At 41.4% G+C, this 21904-nt stretch overlaps 1 protein-coding gene across 3 annotated transcripts in view; it reads left to right on the plus strand.

Annotated features, from left to right (window-relative positions):
- CHCHD6 (coiled-coil-helix-coiled-coil-helix domain containing 6) overlaps positions 1 to 21904 on the plus strand; it is a 110048-nt gene that overhangs the window by 56203 nt on the left and 31941 nt on the right. For all 3 annotated transcript variants that reach the window (XM_082288485.1, XM_082288486.1, XM_082288487.1), the window contains 2 exons: positions 985 to 1055; positions 16610 to 16745. In XM_082288485.1, the coding sequence (XP_082144611.1) occupies positions 985 to 1055; positions 16610 to 16745 (207 nt within the window). The remainder of the gene's footprint in view (positions 1 to 984; positions 1056 to 16609; positions 16746 to 21904) is intronic.

Below are 21904 nucleotides of genomic sequence, written 5' to 3' on the forward strand. Positions count from 1 at the left end.
GCAAGAATAGTATTCTATATAAAATGACCAAATTTGGGGAGAGACGAGATAGCAGCTCGAACCGGCCCTAAATTAATAGCTGTCCTCGCTTTCAATACCATTTTGTCACTTTTTCTGATTGATTATTGCATATTTTCTGCTTGTGCCTTTTCAGAGTAAGAGCCTTGCAGATGAGCTCTGAGCGAGGCAGTTGCCAGTGGAGTCCAGCAGCTTTGCCTAAAGCCACTTTATCAGCGCTTTAGCAGCACAAGACCTTGTAGTGCAGTCGCTGGGGAAGTGCAGCCATTGCCTCCTGCTCATTGTGCCTGGGAGGCTCCTCAGTGCAGCCAGAGGAGGAATTCATCCTCCACATTTAGCGACTGAGCAGTTTTGAGCGAAAAGTCTTTCTGTGCAAGTTCAGGAGAGTTTAATGCAAACCTCTTAAGCCCTGCAGCAAGACACTCAAGACGCTGTTTGGCAGCGCCTTAACTGATACCTGATACGCCTCCCTATGTTGTTAAAAGGGAAACAGGCTGCATAATTTTCTTTTAAAGAATAAGTAATATAAGTAGAAGCACTGAAATGTAAAATGGATTTTCCAGTGCTAGCAGCCAATTTTGATACTTGCATGTCAGTAACTTACAAGATCCTTCACTGCAATTAATGATAGAAGAGAACAAAAACACGACCAAACTGAAAATAACTCTGTGCTGGAAACACCTTGTTTTTGTGGTTGCATGGAATAATCAAAACTCATGAGTGGTTGGTAGCGACCTTTTCCCCCTCTTTCCCTTCACAAAGGTGAAGCTTGGAATGAAGGATGTGTTGTGGCCTTGATGCATTTTGCTGAAAATAAAATTGACTTAAGCATTTCTGGTGTTCTTTGAACTGAATATTCTGTTTGTTGTTGGAAATTGTTATTAATTATAGAAGATGACTTTGTGACAAGGTAAGATCTGAGACGCCTTTAATTTTTAGAGCTGAGCATTCTATTCTTTGTTTCAGAATGCAGAGATCTACAAGCTGACATCCGAGCAGTACCAGGAGGCAGCCACCAAGGCAGAGGAGCGGATAAAGTGAGGAGCCCTTTTTTGTTCTTTTCAGCAGTTCCAGTTGCATTTCATAACATTTTGTGTGTAGCTTCTGGATGTTCCTGCAAACAGAGTGTGAAGTTACCTCCTGTCAGGTACTGAGGGGGCTGAGCAGGTGTAAGCTGGCATCCTCTCTTTCTGTGCCAAGCTTGACAGAGTTTAGTGTGAAGCTGATAGATCTTGCGAGGAAGGGTGAGGGAGAAGAGAGGGACTTAAAAAGTTAATATTAAATAGGAATATTTACTAGGGTTTTCAAAATAGCAATGGAACTTGTTTAATCTGTTCCAACTTTGACCCAGTGTATTTAACCTACACACTGCAGCATTGGGCTGGTGCATGAAAGTAGGAAAACCCACGCCAGTTCTAAAGTTTTCATTGTCCAGGGAAAAAAAAAGGTAAACATTCTAAATCTCATCCCTTTTAGTTTCAAATTAGAGTTGAAATTTTCATGAATGCTTTCTTAGAATGGGTGCAACGATTTTTCTGGTCTTTTTAATTTGCCTTAGCACAATAAGTGGACCTTTAATGTTGTCTTTTTACCATGAGCATATATAGTGTCTAAATTATATTTGTATTTGCCAGTAGTGTTATATAACTTATTGTTCCACTTGCACTAACAGCTGCCCAAGAAAAAATATTTTCTATAATTCTTTAATATTAATGAGGCTAAAGCAATTACACTGTCAAGAGCAGCACTTGGATCTCAGTTGGGTAAACAGTTGGCCAACATGCAATAAACTGGAGTAGCAGCATATGTAGTCCGGTTGGGTCTAATCCAGACTCTACAATACTTAATTGCATAAATAGATAATATAGTAGTGATGAATATATTAGGGGGGTGTGCAGTATATTGTGCTGTCTTTATTTAAAATTATGTTTGACTGCCAAAGCGTCACATAACCTGTTGTAATTTTGCATTTTTGTTTGGACAATCAAGCAATAAGTTGCTAAAGAAGCCAAAATAAGGCAGCTAACACATTGCTTGCATTTCCATACTGTTTTCCATAGCAGAATTCTAAATTCTCTTTTTAAATAAAATTTTAAAAATTCATAGGACATAATGTTCTGATACTTTGATCAATTGAATCTTTTCTTGGATTTGCTTCTGCAAATGTGTGATCAATTGTCGTGAACTTGTGTAGTGGTGTTTTATCCTTGTGACTTGGTGAAGGAAGCAACTGGGACCTGGGATTATGTTCTTCACTTACTCTTACAGACTGTAACTACCGTATTTTTTATGGTAGTCTGAAGGTTGGTTCCTGATGTTTCCATTTCCTTTGATCTGTTCTATTTCTTGTGGAGATGAAGACTGGTAATGTAGGAAACTCAGGAATGCAACCATTTCTTGCAAAGGTTAGTGCCAGAGACCAACAGAAATGCTAATGAATTCTTTCTTTCAAGATTCAGAGAGTGATGAATGCTTGTGGTCTCTTAAGGGTTTCTTCCCCTTTTCTTTGAGCCTTTATCATCTAACAGTCCCTGGCTTCTGGCCTTATTGTACAGTGCTCTTCTATTTGATGGCAATATGAACTTGAGCCATTATAAAGGGATGTATTCCCTGGGCTGTCTTCTTTGCAGCAAGAAGAGACACCTGCCCTAATATGAATTTTGTGTGAAAAGATAACAGGGCTGGGGGTGTCTTGAAAATGGACAAGATGGGTGGCATGAATGAAACTGAGGGTAAAGGTGAGCATCATGCATTCTATTTCTTTACAGTAGAAATTGCCAGCAGTAGCCAGGATTGCACTGAGCTGAGCACTGGAGTTCATGATCTGGGAGTGATAATGCCCTTTGATAATTGTACATGCAGGAAGAGTCATTGCTTTCCCCCATCAACCTGCAGTGTGTCTCTTCCAGCAGCATGCAGTGACCCTTTTCAGATCATTGCTTTGTGTACAACATGCTGTACAAACACTCCTGAAGAGTTTGTGTGCCTCACACCTGGGTCGTGATATGGCTGGGACAGAGTTAGAGGAAGGTTCCTTCCTACTCTGGCATCCATGCTTAATTGGTAGGACATGAAGTCTGTGTGTTGTGAGGTTCTCTTCTTAGGCATCCTACATTCAAGTCTTTCTACAGCCTGTTTATGGTAATGACTTAAAAGATCCTGTGACTTCAGTGGAAAGAAGAGTTTGCTCATCCTGTTTCGCACTTTCATATTAGACATACAAGCACAGTAAGTGCTAAGGATAGGTTAGACTGATTTATGCAGATCTGGTTCTTTGGTTCACAGGAATAAACTGACACTCCTGCAAAATTATGTGAAATGGAATACAGCCAAAGTATGAATGAAGTACAGGTCTGCCTGTTTCCAGTGCTGGACTGTGATATCTCCTTAAGGAAAGGAAGCCAGGAGTGGCACTTTCTCCATCTGCAGAGTCCATATCCTTCAACATAGCATCTCTTCCTTAGCTTCTGTTATTCCTGTTACACTGTGAAGACCTGCCCCTGGCACTTGTGCCTTGTGAGACCGACTTACCCTGTATCTGTTCTCCTCTGCCACTCTGTATCAGCAGAGGGAAATAGGGCTGGGGCTCTTTCCACAGTGAGTGCTCTGTTTTTCAGAGTCCATGTCAAAGCAAAGAGAAGAAATATCTGAAACAAAACCCCAGTGTCTTCTTGGCATTTAATGACTTTTTTAATTCTGCTGTCAACTCTTAACAGCTCTGCACAAGTGGTCTAGTGTTCCATGGCCTGTTTACTCTCCTTAGTGATTGTCAAGCATTGCAGGATTTAGGAATATTGTACACCTTTCCACCAGTGACCCTTCACAGCATGCCTACGAGGTAGACAAGTAAACCTTCCTATCTCTCTTTGTATAAAAACAGAAGTGAAGTACTTAGTGCTGAGCTTTGTATTAAATCACTGACACACAGTCATTAGCTCTTGTTTCCACTTCAAGGCTTCACGCCTGCATGGCCTGACTTGCGCAGTGGACTTTGTTCCTCATCTCTTCATCTGAAGCCAGCCTGCTCCCTTCTCCACATACCTCCTATCAGACTGTCTCCTTCTCCTTTGTTCTGGGCTCTGTCCAACCTGTTTTATTTCCTCCCAGGAAAAAGATCCTAGCAACAAGATACCACTGAGCCCAGCTTTCAGCACCTTAAGCAACTTGCCCTTGTTGCTTGCATGCTGTGGTGAATTGGACAGTTGCCACAGACATGTTGTCTCAACTATGTTGTTATAATTGGTGCATTATTATTTTTCTCTTTTGTTAATCAACAGAATTAAAGTCAGGGGACCTAGAACTTCCCCCCCTTTCTTTCCCTGTTTAGCGAACTGTGCACATCAGTAACCACCCACAAAGGAAGCAGCATGTAAATAAAAAGCCAGTGCTCCCCGCCCTTCCCTTCGTTCCACATCCTTTTCTCAGTGTTCATAGAGCCATGACTCAGACTGGGTTTAGAGAAGACAACTTGCTAATCCCCTCCCTGCTACAGAGAATAAAATGGCATTTCATTCCAAGCTCTATTAATGCGCTCGCTCCAGGGATAAAGCAGCACTCCCAAAAGGCAGTGGCCAAATTTTTTTTCTGTTGCGTTGTCTTTGTCTTCTTTTGAGTGTTACATTTAGATTAGCTTCTGAGGATTAAATGTTATTACAGTCCCTGAATCTGTTAAGGGAAAGGAAAAAACCATCAGTAAAGAGGTTATGGCTTAGTGCAGCACTCTAGATTTATCCTCAAAATGCTGGTTGGTTTTTTTTGGTTTGGGGTATTTTTTTTTTTTTTTTGAGTGATTTTTTTTCTTTTGTGAAGGTTGTCTTATCACTTTTTGTTTATTTATTTATTTATTTATTTATTTTTGTGGTTGTTCATTTTGGATGCAAGAGTTGGCCTGGGTGGGGGTGTGACTCTAAAAGGTAAAGCTGCAGGAGTCAGGTGAGGGGATTAGGAAGCTGTTAAAAGATAAAATTGTTCTGAAGCTGAGTTTCTCTCTGAGATCTCCCTACAGTTTTCAGAACTGTTTCTGAAGCTGCTTACTGATGACTCTGTTGCTTTGCATATTGTGCTGAGAGGACTGCATTGCTTTGTGCTGTTATCAAGGAGTGCATAAAGAAGGTCAGCATCTTATCCTGGTGGAGATCAGCCTTGAATCCAAGGCAGCTTTCTAATGGAGAAACTGCCAAAGAGATTTGCTCCATGTGAGACTTACTATGTAAGAGTTTCATTTAATGGTCCTAAGATCTTTAAACTTAATGGACATGAGTGTTTAAGGTGATTATGTTAGAGAAACCAGCAAGCAGTTAAGTATCCTCCTGGCTGAACATGGAGTAGGAAACCACACTGACTCAGTGAGGGTAGGGGAAGAAAGTTCATGAATGGATTGTCTGCTAGGAACAGGGAATTTATGGCTTGCTTTCAGTACTCATGGAAATGAAGGTTTTATTGAATTGCACAAGATTTTATGAGGCTGATGGCCTCATAGTTAGAATGGCAAGATTAACTGGAACCTAGAGAAACTTCCTTTTTTGTTTGTTTATGTAGATCTGGAAAGTTTATAAATTAGTTATGTGATGATACTTGAGTTTGTTAATCTGGAAGTCTACTGTGAGGCCTTGGGTATTTCAACAGAGGACTGTGCCCAGGAGACACAGGTCTGAAACAGTTATTAGAGGGACAGTTGTGAAGCCAAAGGAGAAGCGTAAAGACATCATAGTTTTCAAACAAAATTGCTCTGGGATTTCTCCTATCATTAGATTAGATAAATGATTAATTTAGTGTTGAAATTAAGAGCCTCTCCAATAGGGATTTAAGAGTTTTCAGGAATAGGAGATGGATTATTGCTGAAAGCTCATCCATAGCCTTACCTCAACATAGTGCTTTTGTGCCCTGAAATGATGATACCTTCACCAAAATGATTTGACTCCGTCCCAGTCCTGTTCTTCCCTTGGGGCTTGGTTTATGCTAGTTGTTCCTTCTCTGTCTGCACTGAGTCTGTTTCATAATCTTTAAATAAAGAGATGGGTTATTAGTCAAAGCTTTTCTGTTTTTCACTTTTATAAAGTTGCTCTTAGTAGGAAATTGAAATATTCTCTAAGAGATTATAATGCATGAGTTTCCTCAAAGTTATTTCAAAAGAGGGTAAAAGTATATGAGTGAATTTTGACTTTGTGACATTTTACATGGTGTGCATTTTACTGAAAGAAAAAGTTTCTGATTATTTTCAGTTCTGCTTCACAAAGTTTTTCATTCGTTACCTTAGCATGTAAACATTTTCCTTATGAATTCTGGAAGACCTATTGTTGAAGAACTACTTGTACCAGTGCATGGATTTCCTAGCAACATACATTCCCCTACTGCTTTAGGAATATGGTATGTGGAGATAGAAGTTGAATATGTGCAGTGGATTTGCATAAATTTTCCAATTGGGACAGAGTATTCTTTTTTGAACCAAATTTTAAATCTTGAAAATTTATTAGATTGTGTGCTTCATCCAAGCCATCCATTTCTGTAGTTCAGTTCTTGGGGATTACTAAGATGCTGCTTCTAAATAAGATTTTTGTTTTGCTCAGTTAGTAAAATGATGTTCCGATCTAATGTTCACAGTATTGTGTTTCCTCTCATGCGTGATGAGAGATGACTGATAAATTAGTCCAATGAACTGAGATTGCAGTTCTTTAGCGCTGAATAACTGATGTCTCTTCAAAATTGCAGGAGCATTTCTTCACCGATACGTTGGTAGAACTTGGGCATTTATAAAATAAGATCTGAATAGCAAGGACTGGAATAGCGAAGGAAGAGGTGCCAAAGACTCCATGTAGTCTGTTAGGGATGTTTCTGTTGCTATCGATTTTTACATGGAAAGCACTTGTTTTCTGTGGTAATGTTGCCTTTATAAAGCCCTTAGATCAGGATTTGTTGGCAGGCCAAATCCAGATTGTTTTCAAAAGCGTGGATATTTGTGCAGCTGTTAAAACAAACCTCAGTCATACTTTGTGCATCAGAGGACATGAAATATTTCAGTTCACAGCTCTTTATCGTGGAGAATACAGTGAAAATAAAAGCAGATCTATGCCCTCACACTGGGAATTGCATATTCCAATGTGTACTATGCTGGAAGCAAGGTTTCTCCAGGTTTCATAGTATTTCAGTGTGTATTTACAAATAATGGCAGATCCACACTAAAATCCAGAACTTTTTGTGCCTTTGGTCTTCCCCTCCCTCCCCTTGGCTTGAGTTGGGAAAGGTATCATGAATATTAATTAATGACCCACCTTAGCCTATTCCTGCTGTGTTTTTCTGCCTCTGTCTTCAACTTGTGTGTGCTGTAGTGTGCTGGTGGTAAGGGCATAGGGTTGATCTGCAAAGGACTGAGGTTAAAGCTGTCTGGGGAAGCTTTCCAGAAAGAGTGGCAAATTAAAGATGTCAGAAGCAATAATGCCTGAGAAACCACTTGTTACCAGCAAATTAATGACTTGTTTGCTAATTAGCAGCCTAAGGCAAAGTTGAGGTAACACGCTAACAATCTGGTCATTAATTCAGTTGCAACTGATTTCAAGGGCAGTGTTGCTATTTTGAACAGTAATTGTATTCCTGATTCTGGATTATACACGCTGTGTCCTTACTCTTGAGTCACAGTCTCCTCCTGGAGTGAGGGAGGGATGGTAGAAGACACCAAAGGCAAGTACCAGTGGGGGAAATTCGAGGAAATAGTTTGTTTTGTAGGTCAGAACTTCTATATTTTTGTCTTCTGAGGAAATAAGGACTATGGTAGGACTGCTATGGACACCTTGCATCATGGTGATTCATCTGCACAGAGGAAGTTGGTGGTATTTAATGCTGAGCTGATGAGAGACTGAAATCCTTTTCTCCTTATAGAAGAAGAGAAAAACCATCTCTGCCATCAAATCAGGCTTCAATGACTTTATTTTACTATTTATTTATTTGGTGTGATTTTGACTGTTCATGAAGTTACTCTGATAAAACGGGTTTCTAGGCTGTGGGATATTCAGCCTATTGTGAGAGAACCCTGCTGGGTTTGGTTCTTTCTATACTTGTCTTTTTCTTGTTAGTCCTGGCAGCGTCTCTTGCTTGCATGTCTGGGACATATACATACCATACCAACTACAATTCAAACTAATTTGACCCAAAAACCTGGCATTTGGAAGGCAGGAGCTCTTGTTCAGGGATGAATATTGTTTCCTTGGAGACAGCTGGTCAGTGTTGTGCTGACTGCAGGAGCCACCAGCAGCACACTGGAGCAGCCTCAGTAGGCACAGACTTGCTTCACCTGAGACGTTTCACCTGCTCTTCTCCAGACTTAGAACCATGTTATCTAAATTGTTTTCTATAAGGATTTTTTCGATTTTCTGAGGACTTCTTGAATTTACAGTATTTACTTATAAACAAAAACAAACAAACAAAAACCCCCAACCTCACCCCAAAACCAGACTTTGAAGACTTTTTCTGTGTGTTTGCTTTGAAAGCACCATTACTGATGTTCTCTGAGGGATAAGTAGCTGCTTAATGGGGATCTTTGCTTAGTCAGTGCTCAGAATTGCAGAGCTTGGTGAAAGGGGGCACTGTGGTTTTGAAGATTAGAGAATGTGGCCAGAAGGGGAATTTTTAATAAGGTGAATGTTTAGCTTCAGATCCCACCTGAACTTTAACACCGGCAGCTTCAATCTCCTCTCTAAATTTGTTTTGGCATCTTTAGCAGGATATGCCACTCTGTCAGTGCAGAATATATTAATGGACTCATATTTTTGTCCATCACTGGTAGCCCTTTGTGTAGCATGAAGTAAACTGCAGGAACCTAGTGCAATGCTCAGGGGCATTTTGGAGAAGCAACTGCTGTTCAAATGAGTAGTTAGGGTTTTCTTTTAAAAAAGAACATTTCATTTGCAGTGTGACATTATTATAAGATCATCTCACATAGGAGAAATTTACTGAACCTGCTGTCCCTCACGTCTTGTGGTTATATGTAATCAGCATATCACATCTTCAGTTACTTTCTTTAGAAAACTGAAAAGTTTCTGTGGAGGTATTTAATAGACCAACAGTTCCCTGACTAATTCCCAAACATTATAGCACTGGCACAACCCATATATTCTTAGGGCTTGTGCTGCATATCTTCTACAGACTGCATGCCTTCCCTTCCTGACCTGAGATCTTAACCAGTTTTTAGATTGTGTTTTTTATCTGAAGAAAGAAAATCCCTATTCGGGTCACTTGTTGGGCTGTGTGTTGTTTTCAGATTCAGTTATTGCTTGCTATATTGCTTTTCTGCCTTGTGGGAGCTGAGCCAGCTTCCTTTCTGATTCAGAGAACTCCTTCCAGCAACAAGATTCTGACTCATTCCTGCTTGGCTTCCAGAGACCGTTTTGCTGCTAACTTTAGGCTCTTCATCTTTGCTAGTCAACTTTTAGTAGCTTGGCATATTTGGGAAAAAATGGTGCATGGCTTTGTGGGCAGGAGATCCAGTTCTGTTAACTTCTGTATCTCTTGGCAAGTGAAGGAAGAGGCAGTAGTTTTCCTTTCCTCTTCCAAACTGGCAGTTTCTCATAGCTCAGTATTCTACCATCATAATCAGCAAAGAATTTACATCCAAATGTACATTGGAATTATCCACTTGTGGGGAGAAGTCTCTCATTATTCTAAACCACTTGCCATCTGCCATGCAGAATGCTAATAGGGGTGATTAGTTATTGCATTTGCAGGTTCAGTAGGATAAGGATAATTTAATTTTATATGGTTTAGTACAGTTTTTTGCATATTGCTGCCCTTCTGCTCCCCCAGAGACCCACAGCCCGCCACCACAACCCCAGTGCCCGCAGCTTATGGGGTCTAAGGAAGCCAGTCAAATTTGGTTGAAACTGCACTTGGCAAAGCACAATGAAGTGTAAGTCAAAGTCTTTCAGGGAGACCCATTGGTCAGATGGGAAATGACCACTTGTGTGTGAGGATAAACCATGTAGGAGGACAGGGGGGTTTGTGATACACTGGAGTAAGTCAGATGGAGAGCTGGGACCAGCATTGCATGGGTCACACAATCTCTTTGCATCAATTTCATGACTGAAATGAAGAAGTTGTTGATTTCCAAAATTAGAGGTTGTTACAGAAAACTGCTAGATTTTAGTTACTTTTGACATGAATCTGTATGTTTTAGAGTTTGGAGGTTGTTTTGGTTTTGGTTTGGTTTGGTTTTTTGGGTTTTTTTTTTTGTTGTTTGGTGAATGGAATATGGATTGGGCAGACTGTTTCTACTGAATGCAGTACAGTGACACAGCAAGTGGCTGACATTTGAGACTTGGACTTTTGTGGTAACTTTTGTTCTCAGTGATAGAATCTAATTACTTACACAGAGGAAAATTTCAGACCTGCTTCTGTGTATCTGTGATCTGTATCTGTCCTGGGAAGGGCAGAGGTGCAGTGAGTGCATGAACTACAGTGGGGAATTGGTAGCAGTTTCAAACAAGCTGTCAAAACAGGAATTGAGACTGGGAAGTACCTGAGTGACAAATTTGGTAGGATCACAGAGTCACCCAGAAGCTCACAGTACTTTAAAATATTCATTCATTAGGCACTCCATGAACAAGGTGTGGAAAAATAGAATCTGGTGACGTGTTATTGAAATGCAGCTGTCAAGGGGGAGAGAGGGGAAATACTGCAGGTGGGCAGGAGTGTGCTGCTGACAGTGTGACAAGGCATATGAGAAGGATTTAGGCAGGAGTACAGTGGCTTCAGCTGAAATTTGGAGGTAGCACCCCTGTTCTTGTGAAAATTGTCACGAGGTTTCACCTTTTCTTTTAGTCTGTCCCCTCTTGCTCTAAACAGTATGTTACTTCTGCAAGCCTTCTATTCCACCTGGATCAGTGGCAAAGCCTGATGAGCAGTATTTTGAATACTTGAGGCTGATCAGAAATACTTCCTTCCTGATCACATTAGTTTAGGCTCATGAGACATGCAGTTTGTTTACACTGTGCTAGGTTATGTAGCTTAAACATTACTGATTTTTTAGTAGGCATTTGGATAATCTTTTAAGCTTCTTCCATCTCTTATTTCTCCTGCCAAACAGCTGCAACACGACTGTTACCGCTTCCATTCAAACTATGTTATCAAGCTGACGAGCAGGATCATGGAATCCCATAGCTTGTAGTGAGGGCACAGTGTTTGTTTTGTGACAGTGCAGCATCCTGCAGCCTATGCTGAAAGTTAGCTTGCCTGCCTGTTTGTTCTGTGCTTGATGAGTTTGTTATATGTGAATGAAATGCTTCAATTGTGTTTAATTTTCTGCTGTAAATGTCAAGGATGCAATAATGAGAGAGAATGAAACCTTTCTATGTGCTGTGTATTGCATCTGTCTGGAGTGATTTTTCTGACATGTTAGAGAAGCCATCAGAGCCAACTGCTACTCAAGGGAGGATGCAGTTTTACAGGTCAGTTAACCACCTATTGAGTTTTATATATGTACAGTGCAGCCTGGCAGCACACCCCGTTTATGTGACCAAAGCATCACTGGGCTTAGTCTGAGACGTGTGTAATGGACCCTGGATATATAAACATACTAACCAACTATACAACGTGGCTGATTCCTTCCCAACACGCAGAAACTGCTGCTGTGTGCCCTGGGATTTACTGGCAGTGCTGCCTGTGCATCTCATTGATGATGTCTGGGGCTGTCTGTGCTGTAGTGACAGTGGTGACTAATGTGGTTTGCTCAAGTTGGTTCAGACACTGGTCTTAGTCAAATAATGCAGCAAAAAGCAGCTAATCCAGTTACTGGATTTTGTAGCCCACAAGAAATTCCAGGTTGCTGCCCCATTTAGGTTGCTGCTTGCAGCTGTGTGCTACTCTTAAGTTGGCTTGTATGAGGGATTCTGCATGTCTTTGTTTATCATGTTCCGAGCAGGGTATCAAAGTGTCTGGGTTTAGATACCATCAGCCTCTGTCTTGAGTTTTTTGTTCAGCTTGAATGGTTTCCCAGAGTAAAATGTAAAAAGAAGATCTTGCTCTTAACTCCATCTGGAATTGCTGTTCTTCCTGGTAAAGCCAAGTGATGGTGTGCTACACACTGTGGAGTTACTAATTTTGCACTAGTCTAAAGAGCTGCCAAGTTCTATAGCATTAAAGTTGCACCTCTGCTTCAGTAGTCTGATCTTTCAGTTGGGTGGAAGGACCAGCAAATACATAGACCTCTTGCAGCTTTCCCTTGCTTTCCAATACTGAGTCCATAATTCTTTCAAAAAGAGAACCTGTCAGCAGCACCTAAATAGTAGCCATTGTGCTGTGTTTGAAACCTTCTGTCTCTGGGTCTGTATCCTGATGATATAGCCTTAATTGCTTTTTGCAGTGAGTTTGGGTGTTTGTCTTCGGAAACTGTGTTGCTTCGTGATTAATTGATGGACGTTTAGACTGGCACATTTCCTACTAGTGCAGTGCTTATGATAGAAATTCTCAAAGAACCTTGCTTTAACCTCCCAGGCACTTTGTACTTCTTCATGGGGTTTATATCCATGTAGGAATGAATTTACCAAGACAAATGAATGTAGTTATTGACTGAAGCAGCGGTTACCTGCTGCTATTGAAAAGTTAGGAGAGGGTTAAGAAGAAAACCTCTTCTGAGCCACTAGATTGGCCCTGACTAAGATGAATGTCTAATTCACTCCCAGCGTCCTTACTGCTGCCAGTAATAAAAAGCTTGCTTCACATATTCACCCTACTGCAGACGTTTCTCTTAAATTAAATATCAAGAGGACATATAATAGCACGATTCCACGCCAAGCCAATATTATCAGATTGATGTCAGCAGTGATAATAGAAGAAGGATAAGTTGATGAGATTTCATTTATTAAATAAAGGGAATATGCAGTGATGGAAAGGATTTGGTAACTCTCGGTGTCAAAATGCAGCAAGATTGTGCTCATTCTGTCTTACCTCAAGGGATAGCAGGGAGAAGGATGCCCTTTGTTTCATTTTAAGGAAACCTCTCGGTTCTTTTCCAGACAAAGACCTGATTTAAATCCCTCCGTGGGAGGGGGAGAAGAAGTTCTGAAATCATGGATTTCATGTGTGTGTAGCCTTCCTGCCCATTGCACAGCGGCAAGGCAAAGGTTTCTTTCCTCTCTGTGATAGGGAAGGCGCTGCTAATGAGTTTCATTTCTAAATTCATCTTTTCCTTTTTCCAACGAGTCATCCTTTCTCCTTTCCTCCTCCTTTAAATAGATGAGAGTGTGTGTTTTGGTTTAATCTTTCATATTCTGTATGTCCTGCATTTATTTATTTCCAAGGTATTGTTAGAGCTTGTCTTCCATACTTCTGTCTGCAGATATTGTGCTATTGCTTCCCAGCCCAGCCTTTCTCTCCTGCCTTTTTCCTAGCTGCTGTAAGTGAGCCTCTTACACCTGTTTTGATAGTAGTCATAGCAGTTGCAACATATTTTATTTTAGACAGAGGCCAACTGTCTACCTCACTTGGTGGTGACATATTATGCTTAAAACTGTGACCCACTTTAGGAGAAAGGTCAAAGCATACAAGTCTTTAGTTAGCTGTGTATACAAAACTCATCCCTCCTCTACCATTTTCCTTCCCTCTCATATGAGAAATAATGGTAAAAACCCTCAAATAACGACACATCAGGAGCAGTGTGGTTGGGTGTCCAGAAGATGAATTTTTCTAAAGATTAGTTAGTGCCAAGAGCCTTGATCTGGGCTGAGGGTGAAGGCAGATAGCTGATGAAAGTCCACCTCCTTTGGAACTCAATCTACAATGTCATTGCACTCTACAGATGTGTTTGTAGTTGGATGCTGGTTGTTTATTTCCTTTTTGTCTCAGGTATGTATGAGGAAAGACAGACACCTGTGAGGGGCAGCTGTTGTATGTGTGTAGGGGCAGCTGTTGTATGTGTGTAGGGCTGCAGTTCCCACTGTGTGGAAATGCTGCAACCTGAAGCTGAGACTTAATGGGAGCAGGAGAGTGGCGTCCCTTTGATTCAGACTGGGCAGGCGCTGTGATTGCTGTGTAAGGAAGAAAGCACCTCAGGCAGCTGTTCACCAGAGCACTTCAGATACCTCTTCCCAGTCCAGATGGGTACCAGAACTAATCTGCTGGATATGGATAACTTGTGTACTCCCAGACTCCGCAGTAACTTGCATTGATAATTACCTAAACCGACTTTGCAATTTGTTGATTAGCATATCTAAGTCTGTTTTGAGAAGCTGGTGCAATTGATGCATAACCACAGGTTGAGATTTTATTTTGAAGCAATAAAGGAGAATAATCTTGTTATGATTTTGGGTACACGGTACCAAATAAATCCTCCCTTTGTTGTGGGAAGTGGTGTGTAGGAATGCTGATTTAGACACTTGCTGGGCAATGCATACCAGCCTGTGCTGATTGATCCCCTGCCTCTGGTAGGCTTTAGGCAACAATACTCACTCTTGTGGCTTCTTGCTCACCACTGTGTGGCTTTTAGATAGCCCTGTGGGCTGAGCACCAAGGGGTCAGCTAAGGAAGAGGGCCACAGGCTTTGCAGCCCTGTCTGAGCCCACAGGTGGGTCCTAACTTTATATTGACTCTAGGCAGTGGAGACATAGGAAGGACAGTGATCTAAAGCAAAGCACAATTCCTGTAGCTCTCCCTGCTGACAATGGCAACCTCAATAATATTTCTAAATATTTCTGAGATGTTCATACCCTGTTGTTCAGCTCAGACAAATACAAACTGGTTTGTGGTATGCTGTACCTTTTAGCTCTTCCAGGTTTCTATATGAAAATTACAAAATGCCCTTCAGTTTAACATCACTGAGTTTAAAAAACCTAATTTTAAAAGTCTTAACTTTTTCAATGAATGGAGGGATTTGGTGGTATTTCCTGACCTGGTATTGTTTGGTATCATTTCCACAGTCTCACTGATTTGATTAGAGTGATATTAAAGTTAGTGACAAAGCAAAATGCCAACATTATGAGTTTCTGAAGCTCTCTCTGGGTTCTTTTCTATCCCAAAATTTGAAGATTTTTTTTTTAGAATATGGATTTTCGAGGCTTTAAAGGTGATTTGCTATATAACATAGAAATTAGAAATGAACACTAGCCTTTAGAGACTGTGCATGGAATAAGTTTCTTCTAAAAGCTGTAAGATTAGTAAAGAGGTGGAAAAAGAAGTCGGTATAGTATCTTTGATGGTTTCTGATCCAAATCTCAGTGTTGTAGAGTGTGGCTGTCATACTGATAAATTCCTACTTTGTCCATATATGTTGGCAGTAAGACTGAGGACTGAAGAAGTATTAATTAGAGTAAATCTCAGCCAAATTATTCTGAGAGTGCACCCAGGTTGCTGATATGGAAAAGACAAAATTATTGTTCATTTGGTCCTTCTGCTTCTTTCCTGAGCACCTTACACAGATGTGCATGATTTGGGACCTCATATCTGAGCTCTCCAAAAGCTTTTAGATCTTGGTTTAAGATTTCCTGTTTCTTAGAAATCTGTTCCACCTGAGAGACTGTGACATGCCCAGGGATAGGTCATGTTTTCTCTCTCTCTCTGCCTTGCTATGCAGCCCTTTTGCTGAATAAGCTACTGTGGAAATGAATACATCATAGCATGGCATAATTGCCTGCCTGTAGCATCAAGTGCTTTGGAAGGAAGAGGTGTATTTGATATTTGGGCACAGATCTCTAAGCATATTGGGGCAGGAAAAGCAAGGAATTAAATGGATTTATGGTTTAGGAGACGCCATCTGAGGATTGCTACACCTAAGCATATGTTCTCTTATTCTCTGGTAAAACATACCATGGCCATGGTGCTGCGAATTCCTGCAATTTGTGTCTGCCTGTCTGTGCAGCTGATGTCACTGTTGTTACTGTGTTTGTGCCATTGTTGCTGGGATTGTTTTACAACGACCTTCCCCTTTATTGGTACTGTTGCTGATGATGTGCCATATGTACACATGCACATTAGAGTAAAAGAACATCATCCTTAATTGTTCTTGGGTAGCTGTCAATGCCATTTACAGAGTATGAGTACTAATTGCTGCAGAAATACAAAGAAACAGATATCTGGTCTTGCTATTATTCTGGGGTTTTTTTCTAGTCACTAGGAGAATTGCAGTGCTTCCAACCATGCTGAATTTCTTGTAGTGTTTAAATAGATGAGAATTCAATAGATCAGGGTGGCCTATTCAACAAGTCTGTTCAGTTCCTTGTCAGACTGTTACAGATCTAGTGCAGGCCCAGCCAGGATTCTTGAGTTCTGCCAAAGATTTCCAGTGTGAGTTGGGAAAATCATTGAAACTCTTGGACTTGGGGATTTTTTTTCCTCCTGACTGCAGAGGAGAGATGATGTTTTATAAAAGGGTAAAACAGCCTTCCAGACCAGCTGAGAAAGATCATGTTCTTTCTTTCTGCTCAGTACCCTGGATTTTTCAACTGAAAGATGCTGTTGGTCATTTGACCCACTTTGGTGATTGCTGTTCCCACCAGTTTCTCTATTAGGACTACATGACTCCAGCATAAAATTAGTATGTGTGTTACTGGCAAAGTGGTAGTAAGTGGTTGAAAACTCCTCTTCACACATCATTCTGTGCTTGTTTTCCCTGCAGGAGGAGGAACACTGATCCTGTCTGTGCAAACCTGCAGTCTGAAATTCTGAAGTGCTACCGAGAAAACAAATGTGAAGCGCTCAAATGCTCGGAACTGGCGAAGGAATATCAGCGCTGTGTTAATGCAGCTCAGAAGGTAACAAAAGCTTCTCTGTTGTACTGCCTGGCTTTGCTGTCTTGTTTTGCATGGTGTTTTCTTCTGAGAAATGTTTTTGAGATCTGTGGTATCTGTTAGTGAAATTGCAATCTTCCTAGGAGACAAATCTTCCTTGGGATCCATTTTCCCACATTCATTCCACATTACCCAGTCACACTGTGGTATGTCCCCACTTCATTCCCATCAATGGGTCCTGTTGTACTGAGCTGCCACCACAACAGTAGAACCAATGCTCCCAGGTTTCAAAGTCAGTGAATGATTTTCCCTAGTTTTGCCTTCTTGGATGTTGTATACTGCAAACAGTGGGTAAATCCATTTTGGCAATGTCCGCAACATTTTCAACAGTCTCTAAACATCCTCCTGTTATGGGACTTTGCAGTTGGAGGTCTTGCTTCTTTTCATTGCTGCATGGGGAAAGGTTCTGTACTGGGCAAAGCTGCTGTCTATTAAGAAAATTGCACACTCCTAAAAGCTGTTCGTCTTGTGTGGGAGGCCAGGAAGCCTTACGGCTCTTCCTTCTGAGATGCAGAGTCCCAGTAGGTTCTGTTGATGCCTTAGGACAGTGGCTGCTCAGTACCTTGGAAGAATTTCTGGCTATTGAAACAAGTGAAGGGGAAAAGAAAATGAAGTATTTGGACATTACAACTAGGGTATGGTCCTGGGCCATGTGAGAATTCAGTGGGTCAGGTGTCCCTCAAGGGCAGTCTTTTCTGTTTTTTGGTTTTTTCCTTTTTTTTTTTTTTGACAGTAGAAAATTCTCCAAAAGGTGCTGAGAATATAGTAAAGTGGATTTGGGGGAAAGGATGGTAATAGAAAACTGAGACTTCTCTCATGGGATTACTAAAGCACAGGGTGGGGGAGAGGTGGATATTCCATGGAAGCAGTCTTCCTCTGCATTAGCATTGTGAGGGGAAGCTGTATGCCTGATTTAAGTATAACATGAAACAAGCTGCCAGCCGGCTCCCAGAAGAAGCCCGACAGAAGGAGATGGGAAAATTGTCAGGATATATTAGACCAAATGTTGTTGCTAGTCCTAGTGGAATTTTTTTCCTTCCTGTTTACAAAGAAGGTCTTTGTATGTCTGCAAATCAGCAAGGTTAAAGCTGCCAGGGAAAGGGCTTTTCTCTGATATCTCTAAAGTCCCCAGCTCCCAAAACATGTGGTTTCTTTTTCTTCCTCAGCTTTAAAGTAAAGTGGTGCCTGTGCTGTTGCTGCACAATCTGTGCCCCTGGTTGCTGTGTGCGGAGCATTGGTGCATCTATTGCCAGCCTCTGTTATCCTCCTTGCCTCCTCTAAATCAGGCTTGTAGCCTTTTCAGTGGAGTATATCTTTAGCAAATGCATTTACCAATACATCTTTATTGCATGCAGTGCGGGCGGAATGTGATTACCAAAGAAGACAGATTGCATTAAACTTCAGCATATTTGCAAGCTGTGGCTCCAACCCGCCTGAGAAAGGGGCTGGGATGCTGCCAGCCCTGAGCCCCAGCTCAACATTATTAAAGAGTAAGTTGGAAGCTAAATGACTGGTAACAGCAGAGGGCAGTGAAAGATCCCAATAACTTGGATCTTTTTTGGATTTGGTGGAGGTTTTGGTAGGTTTTCTTTATATGCCAAAAACTGGAGGTTGTCTTTGTTCCCAGAGTCTTCAATGAACTTCTTCCCCACTGTTAATAGAAACTACCTGGAAGGAGAAGTGCACAGGACATTAATTTGTTGTGGATGAAGACCATGTGGCAGAAAATCTTGCTGTGTTTTAAGAAGGGGCTTGAGAGACTAAGGAATAGGTAAATAACACCTTGCAGCTAGAGGATAGGCACTAGAGGGTTCTGTAAGTACAAATTCAGATAAAACTTTTGTAAGGCAATATGTCTTCTGTAGTTTCCTTTTGTCCCAGGACAGCTGACAATTTGCCTCACTGTTCTTACTGGCTTTTCTGACTCCTGAGATACATGAAGCAATCACAAGCTGTTGTTTTAACATGTAGGATTAAAACTCCCTCCTCCCTTCCCCTTTTTAAGCTGTTATTTTTCTTTAAGTTTAAATTAGCGTCTGATACCAAATGGCTTTGTCTCACGCATTCCTTATTCAGGAAACTCAGGTCGGAGGAATGTGGAAAGAAAGGCCAGAATCTCTTGATTTTCTGGGTATTTTTTACCTTTTTTAAAAAAAAACATGATTTGTTTTCCAGTGCAAGAGGAAATGTAATCAAAGCTGGATGTGTGACTTCAGCTCACTTGCATGCTGGTGATTTGTTCTTCTGCTTTTTACTAAAGATTTTATAAGGCTTGGTGAATATTCTTTAATGAAGCATCTGGTTCTCTGCAAGTTCCTTTTGATGGCTGGTAGAAGTGTCTCCAGGGCATGGTATACATTAGACTCAGAGAAAGCAAGCTCTAGGTTTCTAGACTGAAAGTTACAGCTTACAGTGGATGAGAATAATTCTTTGCATCTTCCCCCTTCCTATGTTGTTTGAGACAATTCCTTTGGACACCCATTTCCCTTTGCCTTTTTGTGCACATCTCTGAGCCAGGAGCTGAGGTACACCCTCAGTTATTTCTGTCCCATGAACAAATGGATCAGGTAATCACTCCATGAGTTTTAAAATTTATTTTCTACTGGTTTCCTGTAAAGCCCCTCTTCCTGGAACAGGTTACTTTATTGTAGTGCATGGTAGAGATATAGCTATTTTTACCTGTTTTGTATATTTTCTGGCTATTGGGCCATCTGTTGTAGTCAACAGAAAGAAATAGGCACATGTAGAGCATGATGCATTTCATTCTAAAAAGTCATCTGAAACAGGCCAGCTGAATTGCCAGCCAGAGGTAAGTATTTCCCTCTGCCTCTTGGGAGGCACATCCAGAGCATAGACTACAAAGTTGGTGCCTGTTCTGGCTCATGGTTATGGGAGCAGGATCCTGCTCTGGTTGTCTGCCTTTGTAGCTACTATGCTTTCAACTTGCCCTGCCTAACCTGTTCAAGAGCTTTTCTCTTCATACCATCCTGAATGTTGAGTTTTGGTCATGTCACTGTTGACTCACTGTAGCAGTGTCAGCCCCTTTAGGCGCTGGGTTCCTTGCTGCATCCCATGCTTTGCTTATGTGGAAGTTCTCTGACTTTAGAGGGTGTCACTGTGATAGCTCCTGTTTAATTTAGGACTGTTTTATCTTTTCTGGTGGTCTGTTTCCATGGCTCTGCAGAACTTGAGCTACAGCATAAAAATCGCTGGCTTTAAATCTAATAAAAGCTGGGATAATGGGATAGTTGTAGGAGGGGCAGTTCCCATTGTGTCTTTCAAAATTGCTTGTAGTTTATTGACCACAAGTTTCCCCAAGAACTACTGCTGCTGTTAGATAATGAGAATTGAAAATTGCTGCTGCTGTTTCCCCAAGGTTTTATCTTGTGCCAGTGAGAAGCGGGTGTGGAAGGAAAAGCAGAGTGGGCAGTGCAAATCTGCATAATTTCTTAGTTTGGGTCCAGATGGAAGGGGAAAACAAATGATTTTGTTTTAAAAGGCTGAGTCCTATTAGTGAATTGCTTCCCTCCCCCGTGCAAATATGCACTCACATGCAAGCTTTTTCAGAGTGTTTGTGACCCATTCTGCTGCCCTTGCGTTCTGTTCACACCAATAGGCAAATCTGAGCTGACGGCGAATTTTAGTTGGTTACTTTGTTACGTAATTGGCGGTTATACCAGGGAATCTCCAACCAGCTGCCACTTGGAAAATGAAGCCTCCGGTGACCATACATTAATGTGATTTGAGATTTCAAACAGAACCTGCTTCCTGCAACTGCGTGCAGAAAAATGTCTGTTAGTGAAGAGCATGTATCCCTTCTTTTCAGGGCTTTCCTTACTGTCTCTAGGTGCCTGTCTTTCACAGAAGGACCAAGGTGAAATTTTTGTGCTCTAGCTCCTGGCCAAACCAAGCTATCAGGAGCTATGTACTCAGACATGTGTATTCCCTTGTCAGTAGGAGCTGTATACATTGAGCTAGGAGCCATTCATAATCTGCACTCTTTCTCCCTATTCTGTGTCCTTCTTCTCACAAATCTGCTATTCATAACAGACAAAGGTAAACCTACTTCTGTCAAGGCTTTAGGGCTTGTCTACGTGAGGAAATTACAACGCAATAAACTGGTGAGTGAGTTTCTCTGTATATGAACACTCAGGGTTTGTAATGAAAGTGCAGGGAAAATTCGCACACATTTGCTGTGAGTCACGCTGCTGTGTGCAAACAAGCCCTTGCTAAATACTGATTGACTGAATTCCAGTGAAGGGAGACTTTTAACATAACCTTGAGTAGTCTGTTTTCTGCTTTGCCCTTGACTATAATAAAAAGGAATGTGGTCAATTTATTGCGTTTACATTTCCAAGTGATCTCTGCGAAAGCCCAGTACCCTTTTGGCTCGCAAAGGAAAGCATTTACAACTCTGCTGGAAGTTTGTCTCTAATCTGTGGGCAGGGACTTGGATTGCTGAAAGGATGCTGCAGGTATTTCTGCAGTGTCCCATTCTGATGGAGCAGTTTTGCTCGAGCACTCTGGATCCTCCTGAAGTGTGGCCTGCTGGGAGCTTTCATTTCTGCAACCTGGATCTCTCTCTGCTTAAGAGAAACAGCTTTGGGATGACTTGGATGCCATGGGCTACACTGCAGGTATCTGATCATTCTGGATCATGAGACTCTTGCTAAAATGTTGTTTCCATTCTGAGGGATTGCAGAGTACTTTTTAGATAGGTTGTGTACTTATCGGGCTAGAGAGGAGCAGTCAGTGTGTGTGGCTGGAGAAAGAAAGTTTGGACCAGGTACAGCAAGGTCTGTATCTGTATTTGAGAAATGCCAGGATTTCTCCTCCCCCTGGGATTCTGCAGAGGTAGATCTTAGCTGTTGAAGCCTCATTGAGGAGGTCTATCACATGGTGTGCCAATTGAAATACAATATATCTAACTTGGAAGGTTTTAGGGTTGTTTGAGCTTTCTGGAATTCAGGTTTGTAGTTTCAGATAAACCTGAGGATGCTGTGCCCAGCCATCCTCAGCCAGGTATGTGCCAGTCCTGCCTACCTTTTGTCAGTCTGTCCTCGCTCAGAGCAAGCATATCTATAAAGGGTTTGTCTTGCCTTCTCTATAAAGGAAATTCTCTC

The sequence above is a fragment of the Coloeus monedula genome (assembly GCF_965178545.1).
Source record: "Coloeus monedula genome assembly, chromosome: 11".
NCBI lineage: Eukaryota > Metazoa > Chordata > Aves > Passeriformes > Corvidae > Coloeus > Coloeus monedula.